Source organism: Micromesistius poutassou (assembly GCF_964030765.1).
Source record: "Micromesistius poutassou genome assembly, chromosome: 14".
NCBI classification, from domain to species: domain Eukaryota; kingdom Metazoa; phylum Chordata; class Actinopteri; order Gadiformes; family Gadidae; genus Micromesistius; species Micromesistius poutassou.
In genome coordinates this window covers 9,062,374-9,088,308 of record NC_140284.1, presented here as the reverse complement: position 1 = coordinate 9,088,308, position 25,935 = coordinate 9,062,374, and the positions used below count along the sequence as shown (strand labels likewise).

Genomic DNA, 25,935 nt, shown 5'->3' with positions numbered 1-25,935 from the left:
TGGAGATCAAACGTCCAGCGTCCGCGTGGGGGGGGGAGTCAGGAACAGCCGCCCGCGGTCGTGTGTCACGCTGCAGTCACTGGTCGATGCCCGTGGGCACATGGGTTCCAGGCCTTCCACCGATGCGCTGTTTCCGTTTTCCCTCTCGTAGCGTTGGTGTTAACGATCTGCTCTCCCAGTGGAGCCGGGACATCAGGGCATCATGTCATGATTCATAGAGACACCGAATGTATTCTGTTGTTGGCTGCTCCTGCTGCGGCTGCTGCCGCTGCTGCGACAGTCGGCGAACAGAGAAGCTGCTGTCGTGTTTCTCTCTGGGAGAACTTTGACTCTGCAGGCAAGCTAGCGTAGGAGCGGTGGCTAATGGTCTGTTGTGTGACCTGGGGAAGAGGCAGCACGTGATGCAGACATTCGGCAGGAAGATCTGCCACTCATTATTCTGCTCTGCTGTGACGTCACAGGAGCTGAGTGCCGATGGCATGATTCTCCTTGGTTTTTATTTGCCTTTTTTCTTTCTCACTTAAAAGGCACTTGACACAGAGGGAAGATCTGAGGAAGGTTAAATGGTTCAGCCAGGGAGGCGGAACGCAGTTGTTTGATCACGCCAGATTTCCTTGAAGTTGCAAACAGTGTTTTCCTTAATCCTTCGAGGGAATAATCAATAAAACACATATCCGTTTGGTGTGTAGGGCCAAATGGATACACACTGATTGTAATACATCCTGTGTGTGTGTGTGTGTGTGTGTTTGTGTGTGTGTGTGTGTGTGTGTGTGTGTGTGTGTGTTTTGGTGTGTGCACTAACACAAGTGTGTTCTTGATTTTCTGTGTTTGTATTCTTGTGTGAGAATATTGTGCTGTGTGTATTCAATGTGTTGTGTGTAACGTGTGTACATTGTGTTACCTATAGGCCCAAAGCAAAACCAACGGTATGGTCACAGTTGTTGAGCACCAATAAGACCTAAAACTCTTTGATTATTTGATGCAGGAGCATCAAGGGACAGAGAGATGATGTTACATCGACTCCACCGGAACCGATCCAATCTGATTGGCAAAATGAATTCCCTCGGAGGATCAGAGAGGATCACAGGACGGACCAATCACACGCGTCCTCAGCCTCCGTTACTCTTTGGAGAAAAGTTGGCTGCGAGCCATGCGATGGCATCACAGACACTAGAAGGAGAGCATAGAGTGGCTGAATAGCACCAGGAGCCGGAGGCGGACGCGGGCTCCGGTTCAGACCCCGCGGGCCGTTTCATCAGCACATTCATCAGGCCATCAGAAGGAAACTGTTCCAGGATCAGCCTGCAGGTGGCTGCTGAGGCTGGAGAGGGAGAGAGATTTATGTACACACTCACATACACACACAGGCATTATTACTGTGGGTGTGTGTGTGTGTGTGTGTGTGTGTGTGTGTGTGTGTGTGTGTGTGTTTTCCTGTGTATGCATGTGTCTGTGTGTGCACGCATTTGCAAACACTGCATTGGCAGTGTTTTAGTGGCTTCAAGCAGTCATTACGAAGGCATTGTATCACATGAAGAATGTGTTTTTGCCTGCTTAAATACTCGAGGAGCCCTTGAACTACAAGCAAATTATCTTTGAGTAAGGGAGAGAAACAGAGAGAGACAGGGAGAGAGACAGAGACAGACAGGGAGATAAAGGGAGAGAGAGAGAGACAGGGAGATAAAGGGAGAGAGAGAGAGAGAGAGAGACAGGGAGATAAAGGGAGAGAGACAGAGAGACAGGGTGATGAAGGGAGAGAGAGATATATAGCTGATATAACTGAGTCAAAGTAAGAGACAGAGGGAGAGAGTGGGAGAGAGTGGGAGAAAGAGAGAGACAGAGAGGGAGACAGAGAAAGAGAGAGAGAGAGGTAGGGAGAGAGAGAGAGAGAGAGAGAGACAACCGTTCTGTACAGAAACACCAGAGTGGCTCTGGATAGAACAGTTGCCCATGGCAACATCCGAACCTGCAAAGACAAATGCAGAAATATGTGGTTCTGCTCTTTTGGAATGATGGTGAAATGATCAGCAAGGTTTATTCTGAGGGGGACAATCAGTAGAAATGTGGGGGTGCAATTGTAATTTAATAATGAGGGAACTCAAAATCGTAGCAAGGAAGTTTTGAGATATGTCTCGGCATTAAGTGCAGTTCTGTTTTCAATGTTAATAGTGATCATTTATGCCATGCTGGCCACTAATCAATCCTTTATCAGATATAATGTAAAAGTATCATCATGTGTGGCAGGAGTACAAACCTCTTGTGGTGCCTCTGGTTCCTCTGGTCCCAGTGTCACGCTTCTCCGTCCGTCTTAGGCACACCTCAGTTCCTCGCAGTGAGGAACTGCGATATGAAGCGATAAGTACTAACACAATGTGTGTAGTGCAGGTCCCTACACACACACACACACACACACACACACACACTCAGATGTACACACACACACACACACACAAGCACACAACACTCAACAGGATACAGTCGGTCCTAGAGGAGCTGAGGAGTAGGAACACATGAGGACGAGCAGGTGGAGGAAGAGGAGCAGAGGAAGGCTCTTCACCTCCCTGAAGGCTCCTGATCTGCTTCTATGGCCAGACTCCACCTAGCTCTATGAGGAAGGGGAGGAGAAAGAGGAGGAGCAGGGGAGGAGGAGGAGAGGGAGATGGAGGAGGAAGAGGGGGAGGAGATGGAGGAGTGAGAGGAGAGAGAGGATGAGGATGAGGAATATGGGGAGCAGGGGGAGGAGAACAGGGAGGAAGAGGAGGAGGAGATGGAGGAGGAGGGCTATGCTGTTTGGCTGCTTGGCCACAGATTACATATCCAAAGGGAATTACATTACCAGCTTTTCCATGGGAAAAGCTGGTAATGTACACACACACACACACACACACACACACACACACACACACACACACACACACACACACTCCCTCTCTAATGCGAGCAGAGGGAGAAAGCATTTGGCTGAATCCAGTCCTGTTTGTGTGCGATGTTGCACAAGCGGCCATGCAAAAAATTGTGATGCAAAAAAGTAAGACAGATAGAGGGAAGAATGTGTATATGTGTGATGTGTGTGTGTGTGGTGTGTGTCTTGGGGTGTGATTGTATGTGTGGGTGAGTGTCCACATCCTTGTGTGTGATTGTCTGCCTTTGTGTGTTTATGTGTGTGTGTTTGTCTTTAGATCCCTGACAAAATGCAAGAGCTTGCGTCACTGAAACGCCTACCTGACTGACGCCTGTGTGTGTGTGTGTGTGTGTGTGTGTGTGTGTGTGTGTGTGTGTGTGTGTGTCAATGCGTGTGTGTGTATGCATGCATTAGTGCTGGTGTGTTACATGTGTGTGTCTATGTATGTGTGTGTGTGTGTGTGTGTGTGAGTATGCGTCTGTGCTTGCGTCTGTGTACATGTGTGTATGCATGTGTAAGTGCTGGTGTTTTGCGTGTGTGTTTCAATGCGTGTGTGTGTGTGTTTATGCATGCGTAAGTGCTGGTGTCTTGTGTGTGTGTGTCATTGCACGTGTGTGTGTGTGTGTGTGTGCATCTAGGCGTGCGTGTGTGATGCTAGCTCAATGTTAACCAATAGGATGCGTCGGGTGTGCTCTGGAATGTGGACTGAGGCTTGCCGAGGCAGAGTCTCCAGGAGGAGATCCGCCTCCCTGATATGATGTCAACGCTTTCTCTGGTCCAACCCTGTGACACATCCGGCCTCGGGCCCTCAGCTACAGCTAGCCCACCATAGTTCAATAATACATAGCAGACCCAGCTGCATCCAAACATTAGACCCCTGTCGTGCCAATGAGTCCTTAATCCTTAGTACCAACAATGGAGGGATTTAGCAGCACTGCCGTGTTTCCATATTGTCAATGCCCATGGACATTGTTCCTATTAATTATGCAGGCATAATTGAATGTCACGGTCTTGTTAACAGTGGCTGGCTTCGTGAAGCACGTTCCTGTGAGCAGAAAGCCCCACTATTAGCCCCACTGCTCACACAGCATCGTCTCCAAGGCCGGTTTTATACAAAGAGCAGTGAAAGTGTTACACAGTGATAAGGAAAGGATCAGATTCGTCATTAACATTTCATAGAGGGACTCTGAAGTCATGGCAGTGTCCTGGGACACAGAAGACCCGCCGCTGTGTTTAAAGATGACTATTGATATGTTCTGGGTTCCATGCTATTACTACTAACTACTGTTAGATGACAAAGTGTGAAATGGGGTCTTGTTCTTCTTTGGTTTAACTAAAGGCTTTTCTTAGGCCACCGACTAACAAATATTTGAATGGGGAGTAATTAGTTTAGCGTATTTATATATAACCTTTACAAAACCATTTGCATTTATATTACTCTTGCCTTAGCATTCGCTATGAGGGGATGTTTCTGTAATTAGGTGTTAGGTTGCAACTGCCTTCAAATCCCGTCTCAGATTCACTATAGGTCAGCACAGGTGAGTTAACTCCAAGAACACACGGACGTTACCTGGCAGCTTTCTGTCGGGCTTTGACTTACACCTTGGGATTAAAAGCATGGGGGAGAGGAGAGGGGGGGATAATATTTGAACAAATGATTTTAGTTAATTGTCTTGCCACTGACTCTTGTGTAAACTGTTCATGAATTGTGTAGCAAGGTCTGCCCACTTGGTGCTCCATTACTGAGGCCTGTGTGACAGTGCGAACATCATTTATTAATGCCTGCTGAGAAGGATCAGTTTCACTGTCAAATAGTGGCTGGACACTTTTCTGCTTCTCTGTAAGCGCTTACTGACTGAGCTGCTGAGTCCTCCAGGCTGTACAATACACTTCCTAGCTTTCTATATATATATATATATATATATATATATATATATATATATATTAAGAAATATAAACAAGATAGCAATATCTACCTCTGTGCAGCTTGGAGAAGAGACACGAAAACCAGATTTGTCCCTGAGAGAACAAGAATGGACTTTTCTGGACTGACTGTCGCTTCAGAACGCTGTGTTGATGGTACATCATCAGAGGCCGTGAGTAGAATGCTTAATTTCTGCCGCAAATTGGAGATAGCTTCCAAATTTGTGTGGGTACACTTATATTAGTGCAGGAAAAAAAAGGGTTTCAAATAACTTTTAAATATACTGCTCACTGCCAAGCCAATTATAACTTCATGAAAGGTTTCTGTGAGCTGAGCATTACTTTTGTACGTGTGAACCGGAGATTGTGCTTTTTTAGCACAAATCGGAATGAGGAAGTGGGCCACGTCGATCGAAACAACGCAGCGCTTGTGTCCCGCGGGCCGTTGGGTTTTGATGTCACGCGATTTTATTTAGCTGGAGGACACAAGTTCAACATGCGCCGCCATAACCCGGTCTGCTGCTCGCTGATAATGTGTCACGGGTCAGATGAATCCATACTCATGTGAACGCACTAATAACCACAGAGCTCACAGAGGAACGTGTCGTGGTGTGTTTGGTGCTCACATCCTCTCTGCTAAACCAAGCATCAAATAATCTGCCGGATGACATCATGACTGTTTGAGGCTGTGATTGGATAACAGCTCAAACACGCGCTTGGCTTTCCTCAAGGGCCTTTGTGATCCGACAAAGTCACTTTTATATTCGGATGGGAAAATGTTTCGGCATTTGTTCCTGAGCCTACATTTCCTTCCGCCTCTAGTTGACGTATATACTTTGCGTGACACTAATGAAACACCTTTCCCCCTGCGATGGCTGCTCTCCCGTCACGTCCCACAGAGACATGCTAATACCTCCGTAGGGCCACACGGCAACACGTCGACAGCCGCCCGGTGCGTTATCCGCTGCCGTAGAGTCACTGGGGAAACATTACTGGGGAAAAAAAAGAGAGGCTTTGAATAATGAATGCAAAGAGCCTGTAAGAGAGCACGGCAGCCTTTGAAGTGACACAGCGTACCGCCGTAGCAGTGCACCGCCGTAGCAGCGCACCGCCATCGCAGCGCACTGCCATCGCAGCGCACTGCCATCGCAGCGCACTGCCATCGCTGGTGTACACAGAACGACAAGAAGAGGAGGGACCACAGACGAGTGCGTGCCTGTGTGTGTGTGTGTGTGTGTGTGTTAAGTAGCTCAATGGAATGCTTATATGATATGGGATGTGAAAGGCTGTGGCTTGTGACAGTATGATGAAACACTCACAAATAATTTAAAAAAAAGAAAGGTTTTTTTTGACCATTAATGGGAGTTGAGTCCTGTAGTTTCCACACAACAGAGTCACCCTTCAGTTCTCCCCCCCCCCCCCCCTCTCTGAGTTAGCTTTCTCCGTGGCAGGGAGGTGACAGAGATGAACGTGTCCAGCGCTCTAACCCTAATGAACGCTGTGCTGACATCAAGAAACCACTCATCAACTCATCCCCAGACTCCCAGCAGCGGAGAGAGGCATGACCTCGCCTGCCCGCGTTCGGTTACATCATCCGTTTGACTTTGGATCCAGTGACTCCCGGTTAGAACACAGACGGGGATCTGTCCACTGGAAGACGCACTTCTGTTGCTTTAAGCTGCCTTTTACCACTGCTGCGGATCTATGTAGCCGACGTTAGTTAGGAGACATTTTGATCCTACGTGACTCAAAGTGAAAATGTGGATTCATGAGTATACACAATGCTATTATGATGTTATTAAAAGGGATGTAGATAGGATTTAAGGGCTATTATCGGAGTGTCATTGGTTGGAATTGCACTACCATCCGTCGGCTATTGGGAAGGGAAATGCTCTGTGAGAATATCTGTTTGTCTCGACTGCGGCTGCCTCTGTATGAGCTGTTTAGATGTTAGGCCGCTCCCGACTCATTTCTGACCAATCAGGGCATCCCTTCCCTGATTTAGGGAAATGCATCTTGCCTGTCAATCACAGGTGTGTTAATGCAACACTCCTCAATGGTGGAGAAACGTAGAGAGGGAGGGAGCAGAGAGGCCCTTTTCTTGGTTGATAAAAATCGTGCATCTTCAGATTTTTTCTGCTCTCTCTGTCTCTGTCTCTCTCTTCACAACTGTGGAATGGTACCGATAGCACCCTCAAGGAGCAGCTAGTCGCTTAGGCGCCTTGCTCAAGGATTGCTGCTGTCTTCTTCATTCTCCATAATGAACATGCTTTTATTCAATAGAATCCTGTACTTGTAAAGATTGGTAAATATATCTGCGGGTATTTCCACTGAATCCAAGGAATTCCTTTTTCTACATTCAGAGCCGGATCTGTTTATGTTACGTCCTTGGCGCTGTTTGCACATGCCCAACATCGTACCATCATTTGCGGGCACAATGCGTGACGTCTCTCTTTCTGTCTCTCTCTTCCCCCTCTGTCTCTCTTGGTCCCTCTCCTCCATCCTCTCCCTCTCCCCCTCTCTCCTGCCTTTCCCTCGCTCTCTCTCTCCCCCCTTTCTCTTTCTCCCTCTCTCTCTCTACCCATCCCTCCCTCTCTCTCTTTCGCTCTTTCTCTCTCTCTCTCTCTCTCCCTCTCTCTCTCTCTTTCCCCTCTCTCCAGCCACAGAACCAAGGCGTCAGGCTGGCCCCCACCACCACCGCCGCCGCCGCCAGGCCCCTGGGGGTCCTCCCAGGGACCCCCCAATGGCTGGGACATGGGCGCCAGTAGAGAGGGGCGTGACTGCTACATCAAGTAAGGCAACCCGCAATGAAACCAGAACCCCCACGTCCCCCAAAATAACACCGCTGCACCCCCCCCCCCCCCCCCTCCCGCGCCCTGAGAGGGGCTTCCTTTCCCCCCCGCCGCTCCCCGCTTCTATATTTTCGAGGCTTTGGCAACCTGTGATTAATCTGGGCACACACTCACACTCACGCACACACACTCACGGGGGGGGGGGGCGGCGTGCACTCTTTCCACGTGCGCGCTCCTCAGAATACTGAATGCCCCCACCCCCCCACCCCCCCCCCCCCCCCCCCACCCCTCAGACTGATGCGCAGCCACTGCCTGCTCATGCACACAGCACAGCCCCGCTCAGTCAGGGGGAGGCAGCCCTCTCTCAGACACGCACCAGCCCGCTCCGGAGGACGGCAGGCACGCCGTGTGACTGCCGTGTGTGCGTACGTACGTGCGTGCGTGCGTGTGTGCGTGAGCGTGTGCGTGCGTGCGTGAGCGTGCCACCTTCGTCACCGCCGCCGCTGGATTTGTTTCCTCGGGTGTTTCCTACCTGGGCGTCTGAATGTTTCTGCGGTGTAATGCCGCCTCTCATCGTCATCCATCGTTAGGACTCTCTGGAGACCGCTGCTGCCCTACAGGTAGGGTGAGACTGTCTCTTTTCTTTGCGTGGCTGCTGTGTGGAGTGTGTGGCTGTGAATCATGTGGACTGAGGGGGGAGAGGATGTAGTATTGTTTTTCGTGCCTCATCAGTAAGTGTGATTTCTTAAACATGGTTGGACATGAACTCTGGCTCTCTGATTGTCTTTGGCTTCGGCCCCATCTGTAGCCCAGCTTTGAGGGCTGATGCACGCAGTCTGACAATATCTAAAAATATTTCACCCTACGTGCATCACATCCAAACCTACCGCAGCACTTTCCTCCTCTGCCTTTTCCCCTGATGCTTTTTTTCCCCCCTTTCTCTTAATTTCTTCTGCAAAGGACGGTGACACCCCGCCCCCCCCCCCCACGCACATACACACACACACACACATTGAGCTTTGTTTTCTATTATTATATTCATGGGTTTATAAGTGAAAACATTGATTCTACGGCACCCTGATCCCTGTGTCGTTGATTGTATTTTTCTGTGAACACTGGACATGAGAGGGCACAAAAGTTGTCAAACACGGGTTGAGGCACGAGCCGTGATGTCTGTGGAGTTACATAAGAAATGAGGAGCAGCGAGGACCGTGGAGCAGCGAGGAGCTGTACTGGAAGCACAGCCAGTTCGCAGCACACAAGCCTTTCTGCTTTCTAAATTTAAATAGAACCCATGAATAGTGTGTGTGTGTGTGTGTGTGTGTGTGTGTGTGTGTGTGTGTCACTGTCAGCAGGCATCAGAGTGCGTTGAGGACCCAGTGTTACAAAACAATTGTATCTCTGTTTAAGAACTATGCATACATACATACACACGCACACACACACACACACACACACACACACACACACACACACACACGCAATGCACACACACGTACACACCCACACACACACACACACACACACACACACACACATATATATAATATCAGAGTGGATTGTGAAGAAACATGTTAATTTACCAAGGATCATGGAGCAGGATGAACACATTGTTTATCTAGAGCATGTAAACTGGTGGGGCTCAGCTGTAAAGGAACGGATTTCCTCCGTTAGTCAGATAAACACGATCAACGCCATCAAAGAGTGGCACAGCCTAAACACAGCACAGCGCGTTCAGGGCTGATTCATCATCCATCAAAGTCCAATTAATCCGTGCAGCTTCAAATCAAACATGACACCCGTACCAAGAGCGACTGGAACATTGTTCCTCAGATATTACGGCAGAGATAATCCAGAAGGCCCCCACATCTCCAGGAACCGTCTGGTGGGAACCCGCCCCAGGGAGCCGCTGTGTAGATCCGCCTGCGGACGTCAGTGTGTGTTTGGGGTTAGCTGGGGCCCCAGTGAGCCAAAAGTACCGGACTTGCTTGGCAGATAATGGTAATGATTAGGGGCCATTAGACGCAGCGCTGTCAGTGCGCTGGGAGGGAGGGCCTCTCTAGCAGGTGGCCTGCGTAGGGAATGCTTCCTCAGCGCATCACGCCGTATGCTGCCGGGTTCGGTACAAGCTGTCGAGCTGGCCAAAGGCTCAAGGTCCAAGCACGTCAATGTGTCAGAGAGTCCTGAAGTCTAACTAAATGGAGGTGATGGGGACACTCTCTTGGTTAATGTGCAACTTTTAAAAATATTATATTATATTATATTTTTGCATTTCTGAAACAACAATACACAAAGACTGGACACACAGTGCACACACAGTAGGAGCTGAATTATATTGTGTGTGCGTGTGTGTGTGTGTGTGTGTGTGTGTATGCGTTTATTTGTGAGTGTGTGTGTGTTTCTGTGCATGCATGTATATTTGTTTGTGTGTGTGTCTGTATTTATGTGTGTGTGTGGTGTGTGTGTGTGTGTGTGTGCAGGGTGGTAGAATAATTAGAGGAAGTGCTCCCCCCATTGGAGTAGATGTTGGGGCTCCATGTGTCAGGGGACTCTGTGCCCACCGTCTCTCAGCATGGAGACCATGAGGACCAGCAGCGAGGCCTGTTTCTCTCTGCCTCTTCACGTCTCGCTCATATTTACATCCTCGGGGCGGTCGGGCTAACAGGGTCATTCATTATGAAAATAATACATTATTAACTCCTCGAGAAAAGTTACATGAAATATGCATCACTGAATGTATGTATGTATCCATGTATGTATAAACCTCTATTTTTAAATATGAGTCAGCAATGCAATATTGTTTATTAATATAGACACATTAAATTATTTAGGCACTATAATTAAATGACTAAATATGATGATAAATTATTATTATTTGTTAGTTACTCATACAAAATTACTATTAAAGATTGCATACTAAATTTATTTTTGGCTATTTAAAACTGTTGCCTGGGGGTGTTTACAAGACATGTCATACAGACTTAGTGAAGTCTGTAGGAAGAAACTAAAGCTCCTGTAGTTTCAGTTTGAGTTTCTTTTTTTTTCTACATTCTGAAACCCAGGCTATTTTGGAAGGGCATGGGGTTATGCGAATGAGCACTGCTCTGATTGGCCGCCTCATTGCAATATTTTGCGGAGGTGGAGGATAGAGATTGAGAGAACATCAGTGATACTGAAGATATGTAGGCCTACATCATCCATACTGAAGATAAGTAGGCCAACATCATCCATACTGAAGATAAGTAGGCCTATATCATCGATACAGAAGATAAGTAGGCTTACATCATCGCTACTGAAGATAAGTAGGCCTACATCAGGGATACTGAAGATCTGTTGGCCTACATTATCTATATAGAAGATGAGTAGGGCCTAAATCATCAATATAGAAGATAAGTAGGCCTACATCAGAGATACTGAAGATCTGTTGGCCTATATCCTCATTAAAACAGGGATGGCACTAATATGATGGGATTATTTCACCTCTACTTACCTTACCCACGTCAAAAGCATAATGAATAGCCCAGCCTAACAGGCTTGTCTGCAGGAGTCTGCTCTGCTCTCTGTTTCCTCTTTAATTGACTGTGCATCTGTCCCATAATTAACACAACACATCTCCCACCCAGAGACAGGTTGAACTCGCCGGGCCGCGTGTTTCTTTTTTTTCTTCTTTTTATTACACGTACAGACAATCTCTTCTCATTCCTTGAAAGATTAATTGTTAGTAATTAGCGGTGAATGTTACAGGTGTCAAGAATAACCGGGAATTACATAGCGCCGCAGCCAGCCCACGGGCCCAATTAACAAACTCTGCTGGCACCATGTGGTGCTGCTATCCTCTGCTGGCTGCCGCCGCTACGCTCCTCCACCCGGGGACAAACACCGGCCCACACGGGCACGCAGCACACACACAAATGACAATATTTTCCTGTTGTTAGAACAAGGAGGGAAAAAACAATGTGACTGGAAAAAAAAAGAAGGAAATTGACGCGTCGAAGCGTGGCGGAAAAGGACAACTGGATTGGAAGCGACTGTTTGTATTTAAAGGTCTGAGGCAGGTTAGGCAGAGATGGCCTGGGTGAACCTGGAATTGCACTTGGTCTTCACTTGGTATCCATGTCACTGCAGAATCTGCCTGCAGGAACGACCTGACCCTTGAGAGGGCCTGTCTCTCCCCGTCTCTCATCTCTCCCCCGTCTCTCTCATGTCTCCCTGCAGCCTCCTCTCCCACAGTGGCTCCCTGGAGGAGGTGTGCCTGGAGGGGGACAGGATCGTAGCCCCCGCCCCCAGGAAGGTGGAGATGCGCCGCGACCCGGTGCTTGGTTTCGGCTTTGTGGCAGGAAGTGAAAAACCAGTGGTGGTTCGTTCAGTCACGCCAGGTAAAGAACGTCTTGTGGTGGTCCGACTCCTATGAAGGCATTTCCCCTTGGGCGCCCTAGTCCGCTCATGAACACAACATGAAGATGGGTTATCACGTTATCGATTGTAAAGAACGAGCAGAGTGGAAGCAGCGTTTAAGAGCCAGGAGGGAAATTAACAAGAAAAAATCAAGAACAGTGGTCTGACCTTAAACACTGCGTACCTCTAACCACTGTGTGTGTGTGTGTGTGTGTGTGTGTGTGTGTGTGTGTGTGTGTGTGTGTGTGTGTGTGTGTGTGTGTGTGTGTGTGTGTGTGTGTGTGTGTGTGTGTGTGGCCTTCTGTGTGACGTTTTCTGTGTGTGTGTGTGTGTGTGTGTGTGTGTGTGTGTGTGTGTGTGTGTGTGTGTGTGTGGTTTTCTGTGTGTGTATGTTTGTGCGTCTGCATGTTTCTGTCTGCGTCTGTATGTGTGTGTGTGTGTGTGTGTGTGTGTGTGTGTGTGTGTGTGTGTGTGTGTGTGTGTGTGTGTCTGCATGTGTGTGTGTGTGTGTGTGTGTGTGTGTGTGTGTGTGTGTGTGTGTGTGCATGTGTGTGTGTGTGTGTGTGTGTGTGTGTGTGTGTGTGTGTGTGTGTGTTCCCAGGTGGCCCCTCAGAAGGTAGGCTGGTTCCGGGGGATGAAATCGTCATGATCAACGAGGAGCCGGTGGGATCGGCCCCCAGAGAGAGAGTCATTGACCTCGTCAGGTGAGGCACTGCTTGGATAGATAGACCGGGATAGACCGGGATAGAGTGGGATAGACCGGGATAGAGCGGGATAGAGCGGGATAGAGCGGGATAGAGCGGGATGGACCGGGATAGAGCGGGATAGAGCGGGATGGACCGGGATAGAGCGGGATAGACCGGGATAGAGCGGGATAGAGCGGGATGGACCGGGATAGAGCGGGATAGAGCGGGATAGAGCGGGATGGACCGGGATAGAGCGGGATAGAGCGGGATGGAAGGAAACGCGGTTTACCGTAGTACATCAACCTCTGTCAAATGCTGTGTTTTGATTAGCTCCTTGTTATTCTCTGAGAGGCAGAGGGTGGGAGTTCCCCCCTGCCCTTGTGCTAACCGCTCTTTATTATGCAAGGACCCATTTAATAAATAGCATTTGACTGCACATTTACATAAACAAATCATTTGCATACGGTGGTTTGGAGAACAGTCACGTCCTGCATTGACTGACATTATGCCTGCTTTCCTCGTGTCAGAGGAACTAGCACGCCGCGGTAGCACGCACTGCCATGCTAGTAGCAGTCGTTCTCCATGCGTCATGACTCAACTGTAGGCCAGTGTTAGTGTTTTTCCACGCGTCTTATTAGATCCATGTCACTGAGTCAACACAATGTCCGGCTGTAAGGACTGCAGCCTGGGCTGACCCGGGCTGAAGGCTCTTAAAGAACCAGGCCGGTCTGGGTGAACACAGCATTGGGACCAGGTATCCTGGCTGCACTGATACAACCCTTACCCATATTTTGTAAAAATCTCTTAGTTGTGCCGATTCTGCCTAAAGAGCATTTCCTTGGAGCACTTTGGTGACATTTAGTCAAATACTTACTACTGCACTTTTATGTCGTCCACACACTGTACTGACGGACATGTATTTATTCCATAAGACAGAGTGCTGTATTGCCATTGTTTAGTTGCAGGCTCGCAAGCTAAATGTCCTTCGACAGGAAGGATAACAAATGTTTTAGTGATTTAGTGTTAGCCAGGAGAGACGGTGAAGATGGGGTGTTCACCCAGTGCACTATTGTACTTTTTCCTATAATCCTCCTATAATGTGGATAAACCGTTGGTTTATCCACAATATAGGCAAGATTAACGGCAGATTAAATGTATGATAAATTAACATTAAACAACTGTGTGTGTGTGTGTCCTACAGGAGCTGCAAAGAGTCCATAGTGCTGACCGTCATCCAGCCATACCCAGTGAGTCTTTCTTTCTCCATATTTAAAATTAAAACAGTTCAAGTAACATAATGGGGAAACGCCATCGCTAGATTGTTAGTGTCATGTGTGTGTTTATGTGTGTGCATGCTCTTGTCCGTGCATGTGTGCGTGGGTGTGTGTCGACCCTGTGAAGACTTGGTGTTGCTGTGACGACCGAGTGTCGGCGCGGTCACAGCTTGCCTGGTTGTCACGGCGATGCACTCTTGCCAGTGTTTTTCCCGCCGTAGCGCCATATCCGACCTGCGAGACCCGAGATAAACCCGGCATGTCAACACAGAGGGGTCGGGTCCCGCAGCAGACGGGATGAGCAGACGGGATGAGCAGACTATTAGCGGGGATACTTCATGCATATATAGGTCGACGCAGATTAAAATGTGAATCACCACAAAGACTTGCGGGGCATTTCCACTTCACTCTATTAATCTGTCCGCAGGGCGGGCCAGGGGCCAGGCGCCAATCCCAAAGTTAATGCACCGCCTTTTCAACGCTGCAAAACTAACAACAGATGTGTAGAGAGGATCCGTTCTCATTTAATCCTATGGATTTTCAGATTTTAAATACATACATTGAATTAAAGGAATGGGGATTTAGCCAAGCGCTTCTCATTAGCTCACAGGGTTTTTCAGGCGAGGATGTTTATTGTTGGGTAAAAAGGTAGCAGCTCACACAGGGGAGCTGGCGCGGCGGGTCCTTTAATGCAGCCTGTAATTGCAGCCATTTGCCGCACATTGCTCTAGAGGCTCAGCGGACACCACTGTACCCCCCTCCCCCCAATCCACTCACAGAAGCACTGGATTTAAATCAACTCCTGGTCTCCAATGGAAGGGTTTGGAAATAAATAAATAAAGTAAATGCTGGCATTATGAAAAGGTCGAACAGTTTTTCCTCAACCTCTCTCTCTCTGTCTCTTGTCTCTCTCCCTCTCCCCCTCTTTCTCTCTCCCTCTCTTTCGCTCTCTCCTTCCCGTATCTCTCTTCAAAAGTCGCCTAAATCAGCATTCATCAGCGCCGCCAAGAAAGCCAAGTTAAAGTCCAACCCTGTGAAGGTTCGCTTCGCCGAAGAGGTGGTCATCAACGGCCAGATACCAGTAAGTATACCAGTAGTATCGCTCATATCTTCTGATGACCTTATTCTCACATTAAGAAGACCACCCCAGTTCAGCTGGAACCCAACCCTAGGAGATTGAAAATTATGTGTTTTGGGCGATCTAGGATGGGTCTGAGAAGATAAGCCCTCTCTCTCTTTGGGGGGCAAGTGGCTCAGGATGGAGAGCGGGGTGGCTAGTAACCGTAAGGTTGGTAGTCAGATCCCCAGCTCCTCCTAGCCGAGTGGCAAGGTGTCCCTGAGCAAGCACCTCACCCTAAATTCTCCCGACAGGCTGGCTGTCGCCTTGCGTGGTTGACACCGCCGTCAGTGTGTGAATGTGTGCATGAATGGGTGAATGTTAGAAAATATTGTAAATTGCTTTGAGTGGCCACTGGTTAGAAGAGCGTTGTATAAATGCAATCCATCCATCCGTCTCTGACGCCTCCATCCTCATGAACCACCGCCCGGGCGGACCTCCACACATCTGCCGTTACCGCGTGGCGTTAGCCACCACTCTCCCTGCCCTGGTGACTCTTCGGTGTGACATCAAAGTGACTCCGAAAAGTAACTCCGACGTCACGATAAGCACCGCACGTCAGTTCCGAGCTCAGGGGAATCGTTCACAGACTGGCACAAACCTAGGACTTTAGAGCAGTTATTATCCAAATGATGGTATTATGTTAGTAACCAAAATGGCTCAGATGACTATGTTGAAGATCACAGAAGACCAACCAAGGAGTTTGGGGTTCAGCGGCACGCTAAGGCATGTCTGCAGCACAGCGCTGGCTTACACTGTCCCCATGCAGACACAGGCTTTGCGTGGGTTTGCCAACGAGCAGCAGGACTGCTGTCATGCACAGCCAAATACATGTAGGCAGAGAGAGTGAGTGTATGTGTGTGTGTGAGTGTGCTTGTGTGTCCCTCGGGTGAGAGTGTGTGTGTGTTTGTGTGTGTGAGTGTGTGTGTTTGTGTGTGTTTGTGTGCATATGGGTGAGTGTGTGTGTGTGTGTGTGTGTGTGTGTGTGTGCGCTTGTGGGTGAGTGTGTGTGTGTGTGTGTTTGTGTGCATATGGGTGGGTGTCTGTCTGTGTGTGTGTGTGTGTGTGTGCTTGCGGGTGAGTGTGTGTGTGTGTGTGTGTGTGTGTGTGTGTGTGTGTGTGTGTGTGTCATTGGGTCCACCCCCTTCAGAAGTGCGAGCAGAAAGAGAAAAGGGTTTAATGAAAATGAATTAATGAACAAGACCTTTAGCGATGTGCAAAAAGAGGTCAGCATTTACCAATTACATTTTTATGTTGACTTAATGTGTTCATAACCCAGAGGCTGTGTTGAAGAATGAACAGATCATTCACCCATAGTCCTCGTTGCTCTGTATCCTCGATTGCTGCCTGTTCTTCAGATAGCCCCATCAGCTGCTCACATGTAAATGAGAGCAATTGAGCGTGCTTGACAGATGCAGAGAGACATGACTCCTCAGAGTGGTGCCCAGCCTACTCTGCCTTACAGCTAGGCGGGGGGGGGGGCAATTTGGAGAAAGTAAGCTAGATTTTGAAAGTATCCAATCAAAATAACCCCACCCCTCCCTTCAGGCCTCCCTCTAAACCAACTCCAACAAAACACACGACTAGCTGGCCAGCTGTAGCGTTAGTCTGCCTTGCCTTTTGGGAGGCTAACTACCTATCAGGCTACCTAGACCAGGGGAGGGGAACGTATGGCCCGCGGGCTGGATGTGGCACGCCAAAGCCTTTCATCCGGCCCGCGGAGGGCAAAAAAAAGCAAGAAAACACCAAAATATATATTTTTAATATTATTAAATAAAATGTTAACATTTTGTTAAAAGCATATAGCCTAGCCTACAATATAGTTATACAAGCATAAATTACAACTTTTGAACGAAATTAATTAAGGAGAAAAAGGTTAATTTCCTTTTTGTTTACTTTGGAATGTTGAGGGTCACATTGGGGTAGCCTAAACATGTCGCGGTGTCATTTCTAAATCAAACCATTGACGGCTAGCATGGCATCTGCCAAGAAACGAAAGGTTGATAATGAATGTCGTGCTTTCCAAGAAAAATGGACTGATGATTACTTCTTTGTTGAAATAAAGGGCAGGCCAGTTTGCCTTGTGTGTAGAGAATCGCTCGCTGTAATGAAAAAGACCAACCTGGAACATCATTACAGTACTAAACATGCTAGGCTAAGTGAATTGCAGGGGGCAGTTACGCAAGGACAAAATAAACACACTCAAGCAAAGTTTGGGTGCCCAACAAGCAGCTTTCACCAGACCAAATTTAGAGAGAGAAAACGTTGTGCATGCAAGTTATGTGGTAAGTGAGTTCTTTTTATAGGCCTAAAGAAAGTGCGGCCTCCGAAACAAGTTACAAAAATTGTTACGGCCCTTGATGTCAAAAAGGTTCCCCACCCCTGACCTAGACTGACAGGGAGGCCAACCAAAGATTTCATTTGTGCTGAATGGGGCGGGCTTAATAGAGACCCGCCACAGCCACGGATATCAGATGTTTGGTTTTTTTTACGTCTGACCATTCGATTTTAATGATAGCTGATGGGCTGTGATGAAATATGAAAATATATAAGTGCTTCTAAAATAATAGACCTACCCCGCCTTTAACAGCTGTACACATAAACACCAATTTTCAAGAGAGCGCGACATGGGCTTTTGGTCAAGAAATTAAAAATATATATTAATCTTAATACAGAACATATTTGATCAGGATTGTTAATTGTTCCATATTTTGTCATTTACCTTTACATTTGTCGTTCACCAGGAGACGGTGAAAGACAACTCGCTTCTCTTCATGCCAAACGTGCTGAAAGTGTACCTGGAGAACGGGCAAACCAAGTCCTTCAAGTTTGACCACAACACTTCCATCAAGGTAGGCTGCCTCCTGGCCCCACTTACATAACCCAAGGTGATGTGGAGTTTACTGTACAATTATTCATGACCATGCGGTGAGTCTGAATGACACACAAGCACCCCCATTTCAACCTTAATAAAGCTTTTTTTTATTCAACCCCAAACCCTTGGAACACACAGACCTTGACAAGCGGCAACACATCAAATATTCAAACACGTATGGTGTACATTTAAGGCAGCTCGCTGCTGAACCGTTTCTGGCTCATGGACCATTTGACCGATTAGTTCACCTTTTTATCCCCGCTGCAGAGTGCTGACCGGCTAGAATGCGTGCAATGCACTCATGTGGCCCGCTGTGGTTAAATAATACATGTGTGTGTGTGTGTGGAAGGATGTCATCTCGACTCTGCAGGAGAAGCTGTCCATTAAGAGCATTGAACATTTCTCCCTGATGCTGGAGCACCGAGCGGAGGGCTCGGCCAGCAAGCTGATGCTCCTCCATGAGCAGGAGATGCTGGCTCAGGTGAGGAGCTGCTGCTGCTGCACAGACTGGCCCAGAGAGAGGGGGGGAGGGAGGGAGTGAGAGGGAGGGGGTGGATGTGGCTGGGGAGAGAGAGAGTGAAGGGGGGGGGAAAGAGTGAGAAGAGAGAGGGAGAGGGGGAGAGAGTGAGAAGAGAGAGGGAGAGGGAGGGAGGCATGGGGGGCGAGGGAGAGAGAGGGAGAGAGAGAAGTTGGCACACTCTAGAGAGAAAGGAATATGGTCACAGCTTTTAATTGTTTTTGGCCTGTGTTCAGAGACAGAGGAGCAAGGGCAAATGTGATTGCACAGGAGAATGATTGTCGGGTCAATGGAGGTAACGCTATTCAGAACCTTTTATCCGCAAAATTAGCAGTTAGACTCCTGCACATGAACATACAAATCACTGTATGATACAGCGATGAATCTCTACCTTCTATTATTTCATAACCACGCGCAGTCACACTTTGGGATGTGAAGTGATTTCCCTACACACATCCTCTTGAATAAGAGGCCCTAATGTATTGTTTCCTCCAACCCGTGCCACGGCCGTGGCCTTCCTAACAAGCGCCGCTGTGTTGATCTAGGTGACCCAGAGGCCGGGCGCACACAAGATGAAATGCTTCTTCCGAATCAGCTTTGTCCCGAAAGACCCCCTGGAGCTGCTGAGGAGAGACGGCGTGGCTTTTGAGTACCTCTACGTCCAGGTGAACACCCGCACCACACAACACCCGGGGGGGTCCCTCATGGAGGGGTTGGGTGTCGACTAGAGGCCGTACATTTGGCCTGGGCGATGGACACCAACAAAGGAAATTTGCTGACATTAAAATGATTCAGAGATCTAATGCCTTTTCCCTGCCATTTTGTCACTCACTCACTCACTCTTCTTCTCTCTCTCTCTCACTCTCTCTCTCTTTGTCTCTCCCTCTCTCTCTCTTTCTCTCTCTGTTTCTCCCTCCCTCTGTCTCTCCCTCTCTGTTTCTCTCTCTCCATCCCTATGTCTCTCTCTCCCTCCCTCCCTCCCTCTTTCTTTCTTTCTTTCTTTCTTTCACTCTCTCTCTCCCTCTGTCTTTGTCTCTCCCTCTCTCTTTGTCTCTCCCTCCCTCTCTGTCTCTCTCTTTCTCCCTGTTTCTCCCTCCTTCTCTCCCTCCATCTGTCTCTCTCCCTCTGTCTCTCTCTACCTCTCCCTCCCTGTCTCTCTCTCCCCTTTCCCTCACTCTGTCTCTCTGTCTCTATCCCCTCTCTCTCTCTCCCTCTGCCTGTTTCTCCATCCCTCTCTCTCTCCATCTCTCTCTCTCCCTCTCTCTCTCTCTGTCTGTCTCTCTGTCGCTCTCCATCTCTCTCTCTCTCTCTCTCTCTCTCTCTCTCTCTCTCTCTCTCTCTCCCCCTCTCTCTCGCTGTCTCTGTCCCTCACTCTGCCTCTCTCTCTCTCTCTCTTTCTCTCTCTCTCTCTCTCTGTCCTTGTCCACCAGAGCTGCAATGACGTGGTGTTGGAGAGATTTGGGTCAGAGTTGAAATACGACACAGCCCTTCGGCTGGCGGCGCTGCAGATGTACATCCTCACCATCAGCACCAAGCAGTCGCAGAAGGTTTCCCTCAAGTACATTGAGTAAGGACGCCTCATCACCACATCGCCCTCATCACCAAGTCATCCTCCATGGCCCAAACTATGGCGTCCATATTATCCAGATCATATTTCTTATTTTCTCTTATTCTATATCTATTTAACATTTTAACATTTATTTGACAAATGTTAAATTAATATAGAAGAAGAGAAAATATGAATCTGTCGAACATCCTACTGTTGCCGTAGTGTTCTTGCTCTATGGGTTGAATAATGGCTGTGGGGTGATTGAATAATTACAATAGTAGCCGGTCGATGAATCAATGCAGCACCTCTGGGAGAATGGATTGATCAGTCGGTCAGGACTGATGACTTGGCTGTTTGTGTGCCGGAGTAAGGCGAGCTAATCAGTATGAATTCTGGCTGGACAGGAAGGAGTGGGGCCTGGCGTTGTTCCTGCCTCCTGCGGTGCTGTCCAGCATGAAGGAGAAGAACATTAAAAAGGCCCTGACTCACGTTCTCAAGACAAACCAGAACCTGGTGCCACCCGGTAAAAAGGTACATTGGCCTCTACATCACCCCACCACACCCCCCCCCCCCCACTCTCCCTCCTTGCTTACCGTTATACACAAAAGGCCTGTGGCTACCATATATTGGGGCACTGGGTCAATGCTTTCATGTCTTATCATCTTTTTTTTCATCTTTTTCATTTTGTGACATGAACCCTCTTTCTCAACCTCTTTCTTGCAGCTGACAGCGTTACAAGCCAAGGTCCACTATCTCAAGTACCTCAGTGACTTGAGACTGTACGGTGGACGGGTCTTCAAATCCATCTTAGTGGCAAGTGTCTGTTCCAACACCTTGTTTTGAGGTCCACGCTTAGAGCCTGAATAAATGATAGCGACACCAGACACTGAGCTGCATTGAGACTGACCCTTCCGTGTTTACAGCAAGGCGAGAAGCACACGGAGGTGACCCTGCTGGTGGGACCGCGCTACGGCATCAGCCACGTCATCAACCCCAAGACCAACCTGGTGGCTCTGCTGGCCGACTTCAGCCACGTCAACCGCATCGAGATGTACGCCGAGGACGAGAAGATGGTGCGGGTGGAGCTCCACGTTCTGGACGTGAAGGTGAACGGATCCTTTAGTGTCCGGTCTGGCTAGACCGGTGCCTCTGCCAGGGTTAGGGGTTAGATTCCCTACTCAGTGGCAGAATGTGTTTGCTTGTGTTAGTGCGAGACGCTTTGAATAAAAGCAACCCCCGAATTACGTAGCTAATTCGCTTTTCCGTTGAACGTGAAAAAAAACAGATGCAACCCCTGCTTTATACACTCTGAGTTGATCTGCAGCACTGTATTGAGTGCTTAGTGGAAAGCTGCCTTAGCAGTCATTATCACCTCATTCCGGCCTTGCATCCATTGTGTGCTCATTGTGTGCGGCTTATCTCTCTCCTCCACAGCCAATAACTCTGTTAATGGAGTCTGTTGATGCCATGAATCTGGCCTGTCTGACCGCCGGCTACTACCGCTTACTGGTGGACTCCCGGCGCTCCATCTTCAATGTGGCCCGGAGCGGCGCAGAGAACGCGGAAGCGGGTAAGTCTTGCGCTCGACCCGTGCGACGACATCGCCCTACATCAAAGCATGAATAGCATGAGAAAAGAAAAGGTTGTTTCTAATCGTTCCCGCTTCTCCTTTCCAGGTCACGAGGCGAGAGTGAAGCAGAACTACCGGGCGATCGAGTGGACCTACAGCACGCCCTACAAGGCGGCAGAGGACCGAGGCTGCGGCCAGCGGTGCGGCCAGGACTTCTCGGACCACCACGAGTGCGACTACCACGGCGAGCGGGGCCGCTGCGAGAGCGAGATCGAGCCGGTGTACATCTCGGAGATCCACCAGCCCCAGCACGCCGTGCACATGGCCCACAGGGTGGAGCGCTGCCGGACCCCGCTACCCCAACCCTACCACGGCGGCCCCAGGCCCAAGCCCCAGGACTCGGCCCGGAGCGCTAAGGTGTCCTTCATATTCGGGGACCCCCCCCTGGACAGCGTCAACCCCCAGAATCTGGGCTACCAAAGACTGATGGACGAGCAGGCGGAGGCCATGGACAACCACAGCCCCGTGTACGGGCGTCTGGAGGAGGAGGAGGAGGAGGAGGAGTACAGGCTGATGGAGGACGCGGCGGAGGACGCGGGGGGCTACCGGTACGCCGGCAAAATCTTCGGCCCGAGCGAGTGCATCGAGGAGCCGCTGCTGAGGGACATCTGCTACGCCGAGACCACGGACGACGCAGAGGACGAAGACGACGTCAGCTGCGAGGAGGACGCCTTCATGAGCGACGCGGAGAAGCCCACCTTCCTATCGCTCTCGGGGTCCATCGACGACATCATCGATCTCACCTCCCTGCCCCCACTGCCGGAAGGAGGCGACGAGGAGGACAGCGACGTGCTCCTGCACTCCCTCAACCTGGCCATCGCCGCGCCTCCTCCGGGCTTCAGGGACAGCTCGGACGAGGAGGAGCACCAGCAGGGGGCCCGGGCCGGACCGCACAGGGGGGCCCGCAACGACATCCCCGTGTCCCTCATAGACTCCGTGCCCACTCAGGGGACGACGGGCCCCGGGGAGCCGCTGGACGACGCGGTGGTGTCGACCCTGCGAGCGCTGGAGCGGCTCGCTGCGTCGGAGGACCAGAGTCCAGAGCAGTCCGAGAGCAGCACAGGTCCTACCTACACCATCGTCACGTTCATCCATTAAGACCGCACACTGATGGAGCCATTACTTTGATTTGTTGTTCTCGTTGTTGCTTTTTTTCTTTTGGAATAAAGCCCCATTTTGTTCTCTGTTTCCATTTTGTCTTTCGTTTCATTCCCTTGAGCATTTGTGTATTTTCTCGTCATTTTTATTTGGTTCATTTTATTGTCGGACGTTTCTGTTTGTGGTGTGTTTTGGTTATTTTTTCATTTGCATTCAAGCAGTTTATTTTTCATCATTGTGAAAACATGTTACTGTAAGTATTGACCCCATGAATAATACATATGCATGCTGTTTTCCATACTCTTAAAGCAAACCCATTTTCTGTTAATTATATACACTTTCCCTTCCACGATTTCAGCAATATCCATAATCGATCACCCTGAGATGACGTCATTAACGAGGTGTTTGTCTTCCTGTGGCACGCAGGGGTCGATATTTCCCGAGCCTTCAGTCCCGAGTCCTCGTCGGATTCTGGGAACGAAACCAACTCCTCTGAGATGACGGAGAGCTCCGAGCTGGCCTCCGCTCAGAGGCACTCCGAGAGCCACCTGAGGATGGTTCACATTGCCGAGGGCTATCACGGCAGGAGTGAAGAGAAGACCGAGTTCATCACACCCGCCGAGGGGGGAGCAGAAGACGGGGACTACAACTCCCAGGTTCCCCGGGAGGAGGAAGAGGAGGCCAAGTCTTCAGTCTCCTCCTCGCAGATCCTACACTCCGACGGGGGGGAGATGGAACCAGAGACCATGGAGACCAAGTCGCTCACAGACTACTTCTCCAAGATGCACATGAGCTCCGTGATGAGCCGGCAGTCAGGGACCTTGAGGGACCAGGACTGCAGGCCGGGGGGAGATCCCAGCCAGCCATCCGACTCATCCCACAAAGAGGAGCTGCCTCATCTAGTGGGGAGGTACAATGGCTTCACTGCCAGAGACTCTCATTACATGAACCAACTGGACCTGGGGCGGACTCACCCCCGGGAGAGGCAGCAGCCATGGCAGCGCACGCCCGGGACCAAAATATCAGAGAATCCGTCCCTCTCAGAACGCCCGGGTGACTCACAGTCTTCCCACGCGGGCGTCCTGGCGGAGCGGGCAGACGAGCGATGCCAGCCGCTGATTGCCCGTCAGCGATCCCCATCGGAGGGCCCCCGCGGCGACGCCGGCGGATCACAGGGCGGCGAGCAGCACAGCGTCAAGGCTGCGGCCGCCGCCGAGCACGACGGCCAGCGTCTCTATGACTACCACCTGAGCAAGCGCGTGTCGTCGCAGCAGAGCGAGGGAGGCGCCCACTCCCTGCAGAACTCTCAGTGCTCCTCCGTAGACGCGGGCTGTAGCACCGGCAGCAGCAGCTGCGCCACGCCTATGGACTCGCCGCTCTGCGCAGAGAGCAATTACACGTTGACCGCTGAGGGCTCCGGGCAGGGGGCGGCCTACGCGGCGGCCGAGGAGAAGATGTGTGGTGCCACGGGGCAGGGGAGGAGCGGAACCCCGCTAGACCCCACGCTGCTGAGGAAGATCCACACGGCCGAGCCCGGCTACGGGACCATGAGGGAGGGCAGCGGCCATCGGGGGCCCAAGATTAAAGAAACCACAGGTAAAACTGAACTTAGGTTGTTTGCTTCTGTGTACGCCCACCCTGCTAGTCGTAATTCCAAAAAAGCTTCTACATTTCTACATTTCTTCTACATTTCTTCTTTTGCATTTACTACGTTATTACAACGCTTCATGCAGAGAGATGATGAATTAAGTCTACGCTCATTTGTGAATTGAGACTAGCTTGTGTGTAACTATGACCCTCACAGTGTAGAGTTATAAAGATGCTTAACAAGTGTCTTTGTTTTCTACTACCCCTAGTGTAGCTTGCACACAACTGAAGCAGGCATGGGAAGACGACCCCTCCTTAGCTCTCTGTAATGAGACAAATGCAGCCGCCACCACCTCCAGCACCTCCACCGCCACGTCACCACCGCCATTAAAGAGGAGCACAGATACCAGTGGGCATTTACCGGGCCTGTACCCCACCTCGAGCAAACCGCCACGTGAGTCGAGCACAGGCAGCCTCAGGAAACCGCGGCGAGGTGGCGTGCTGAGGAGGAGCTGGAGCAGCATGACACCTCCGGGGGTGAGGGGCTTCGACCTCCTGCTGGAGAAGACCAAGGCCACGTTCACGGGGAAGAGCGGCGGCCAGGATGGCCCACCACAAGCGCCGCCAAAACAACAGAGGAGATTCTACGCCAAAACACTACCCAAGAGCTGGTCCCAAAATGCCGTGGACTCGGTCAGCTCTTCAGGCAGGAAGCTCCTGCGGGGCACCGCGGTTCTGCTTCCTCCGTCGGCTGCACCGAGGCTGAAGACGTCGGGTGCGTGGAGGTGTCATGCTCCGTTCAGCCACTGCTTTCTGAGGGACCACGGGAATAACGACGGCGATCCCGACGACAGGACAGTCCGATTCCCTTTTCCTCCATTGGCTGTGAGCCAGAAGCAACAGCAATCCACAAAGACCATCACTGGTGAAGAACAAACATCCTCCCTGAGGGCAGATCAACGCGGTGGTCCGCCAAGCGTGGCGCCCCCCGTCAATCAGGACATGAGCCTCAAAGCCAGGCTGGCGCGGGTGAGCTCCATGATGGGTAAAACCTACAGCCTGCCCTTGGGGTTTGAAGACGCCCGTAAGGACGCCTTAGAGATGATCGTTTTGGTCAGCTCGAGTCTCGGCCACGGGTCCGAGTGTGAATGCAGAGAGGGCGGTGAGGAGACTGGGCACCCAGGGGAGCATTGCGAAGCGCTGCTGGTGCAGGCCAAAGCCCTGAGCAGCGCCTGCAGCCAAATGGCCCGTGAGCACAGCAGCCCAGAGGAGCTGCTGCTCACTCTGACACAAAGCTTCCACACGCTCTGCTGTCTGACGCAGGCTTGCATGTCACTGGTGGAAGGCCTGAGCGTCGAGCGGCAGCGACGCGAGGTGGTGACCCGGGTGGACGAGGTTGTCATGAACTACGTGTGTCTGCTGAAGGCTGCCGAGGTGGCGTCAGGAAGCAACTGCAATGACCAAAGTGTGAACACACTGACGCGTCACTCTGCCGCCATGTCTGTCGTCATCCACAACCTAACGCACTCATTGAGAACACTGATACACAAAGACACGGCCGCTCTGTCTCTGCTCTGCTCCGAGTTTTGA

General features: G+C 50.2%; 2 protein-coding genes across 2 annotated transcripts in view; both read left to right on the top strand.

Moving 5' to 3' along the window:
• Nucleotides 1-24,736, top strand: part of LOC311358182 (FERM and PDZ domain-containing protein 4-like) — a gene marked incomplete at its 5' end in the record, with an annotated part of 31,852 nt that extends 7,116 nt beyond the window's left edge. The window contains 16 exons of the mRNA XM_084478190.1: nt 7,486-7,617; nt 11,833-11,993; nt 12,614-12,716; nt 13,900-13,945; nt 14,949-15,053; nt 17,834-17,941; nt 18,314-18,445; nt 19,027-19,146; nt 19,912-20,048; nt 20,435-20,561; nt 20,754-20,840; nt 20,954-21,136; nt 21,465-21,600; nt 21,707-22,723; nt 23,185-24,354; nt 24,615-24,736. Coding sequence (XP_084334316.1) covers nt 7,486-7,617; nt 11,833-11,993; nt 12,614-12,716; nt 13,900-13,945; nt 14,949-15,053; nt 17,834-17,941; nt 18,314-18,445; nt 19,027-19,146; nt 19,912-20,048; nt 20,435-20,561; nt 20,754-20,840; nt 20,954-21,136; nt 21,465-21,600; nt 21,707-22,723; nt 23,185-24,354; nt 24,615-24,619 — 3,769 coding nt within the window. The 3' untranslated portion in view covers nt 24,620-24,736. The remainder of the gene's footprint in view (nt 1-7,485; nt 7,618-11,832; nt 11,994-12,613; nt 12,717-13,899; nt 13,946-14,948; nt 15,054-17,833; nt 17,942-18,313; nt 18,446-19,026; nt 19,147-19,911; nt 20,049-20,434; nt 20,562-20,753; nt 20,841-20,953; nt 21,137-21,464; nt 21,601-21,706; nt 22,724-23,184; nt 24,355-24,614) is intronic.
• Nucleotides 24,737-24,867: 131 nt separating this feature from the next.
• Nucleotides 24,868-25,935, top strand: LOC311358824 (uncharacterized protein; the record flags this gene model as incomplete). The annotated part of the gene is made up of 1 exon (XM_084478934.1): nt 24,868-25,935. One exon carries the CDS (start codon nt 24,868-24,870, stop codon nt 25,933-25,935), a length of 1,068 nt encoding a protein of 355 aa, XP_084335060.1.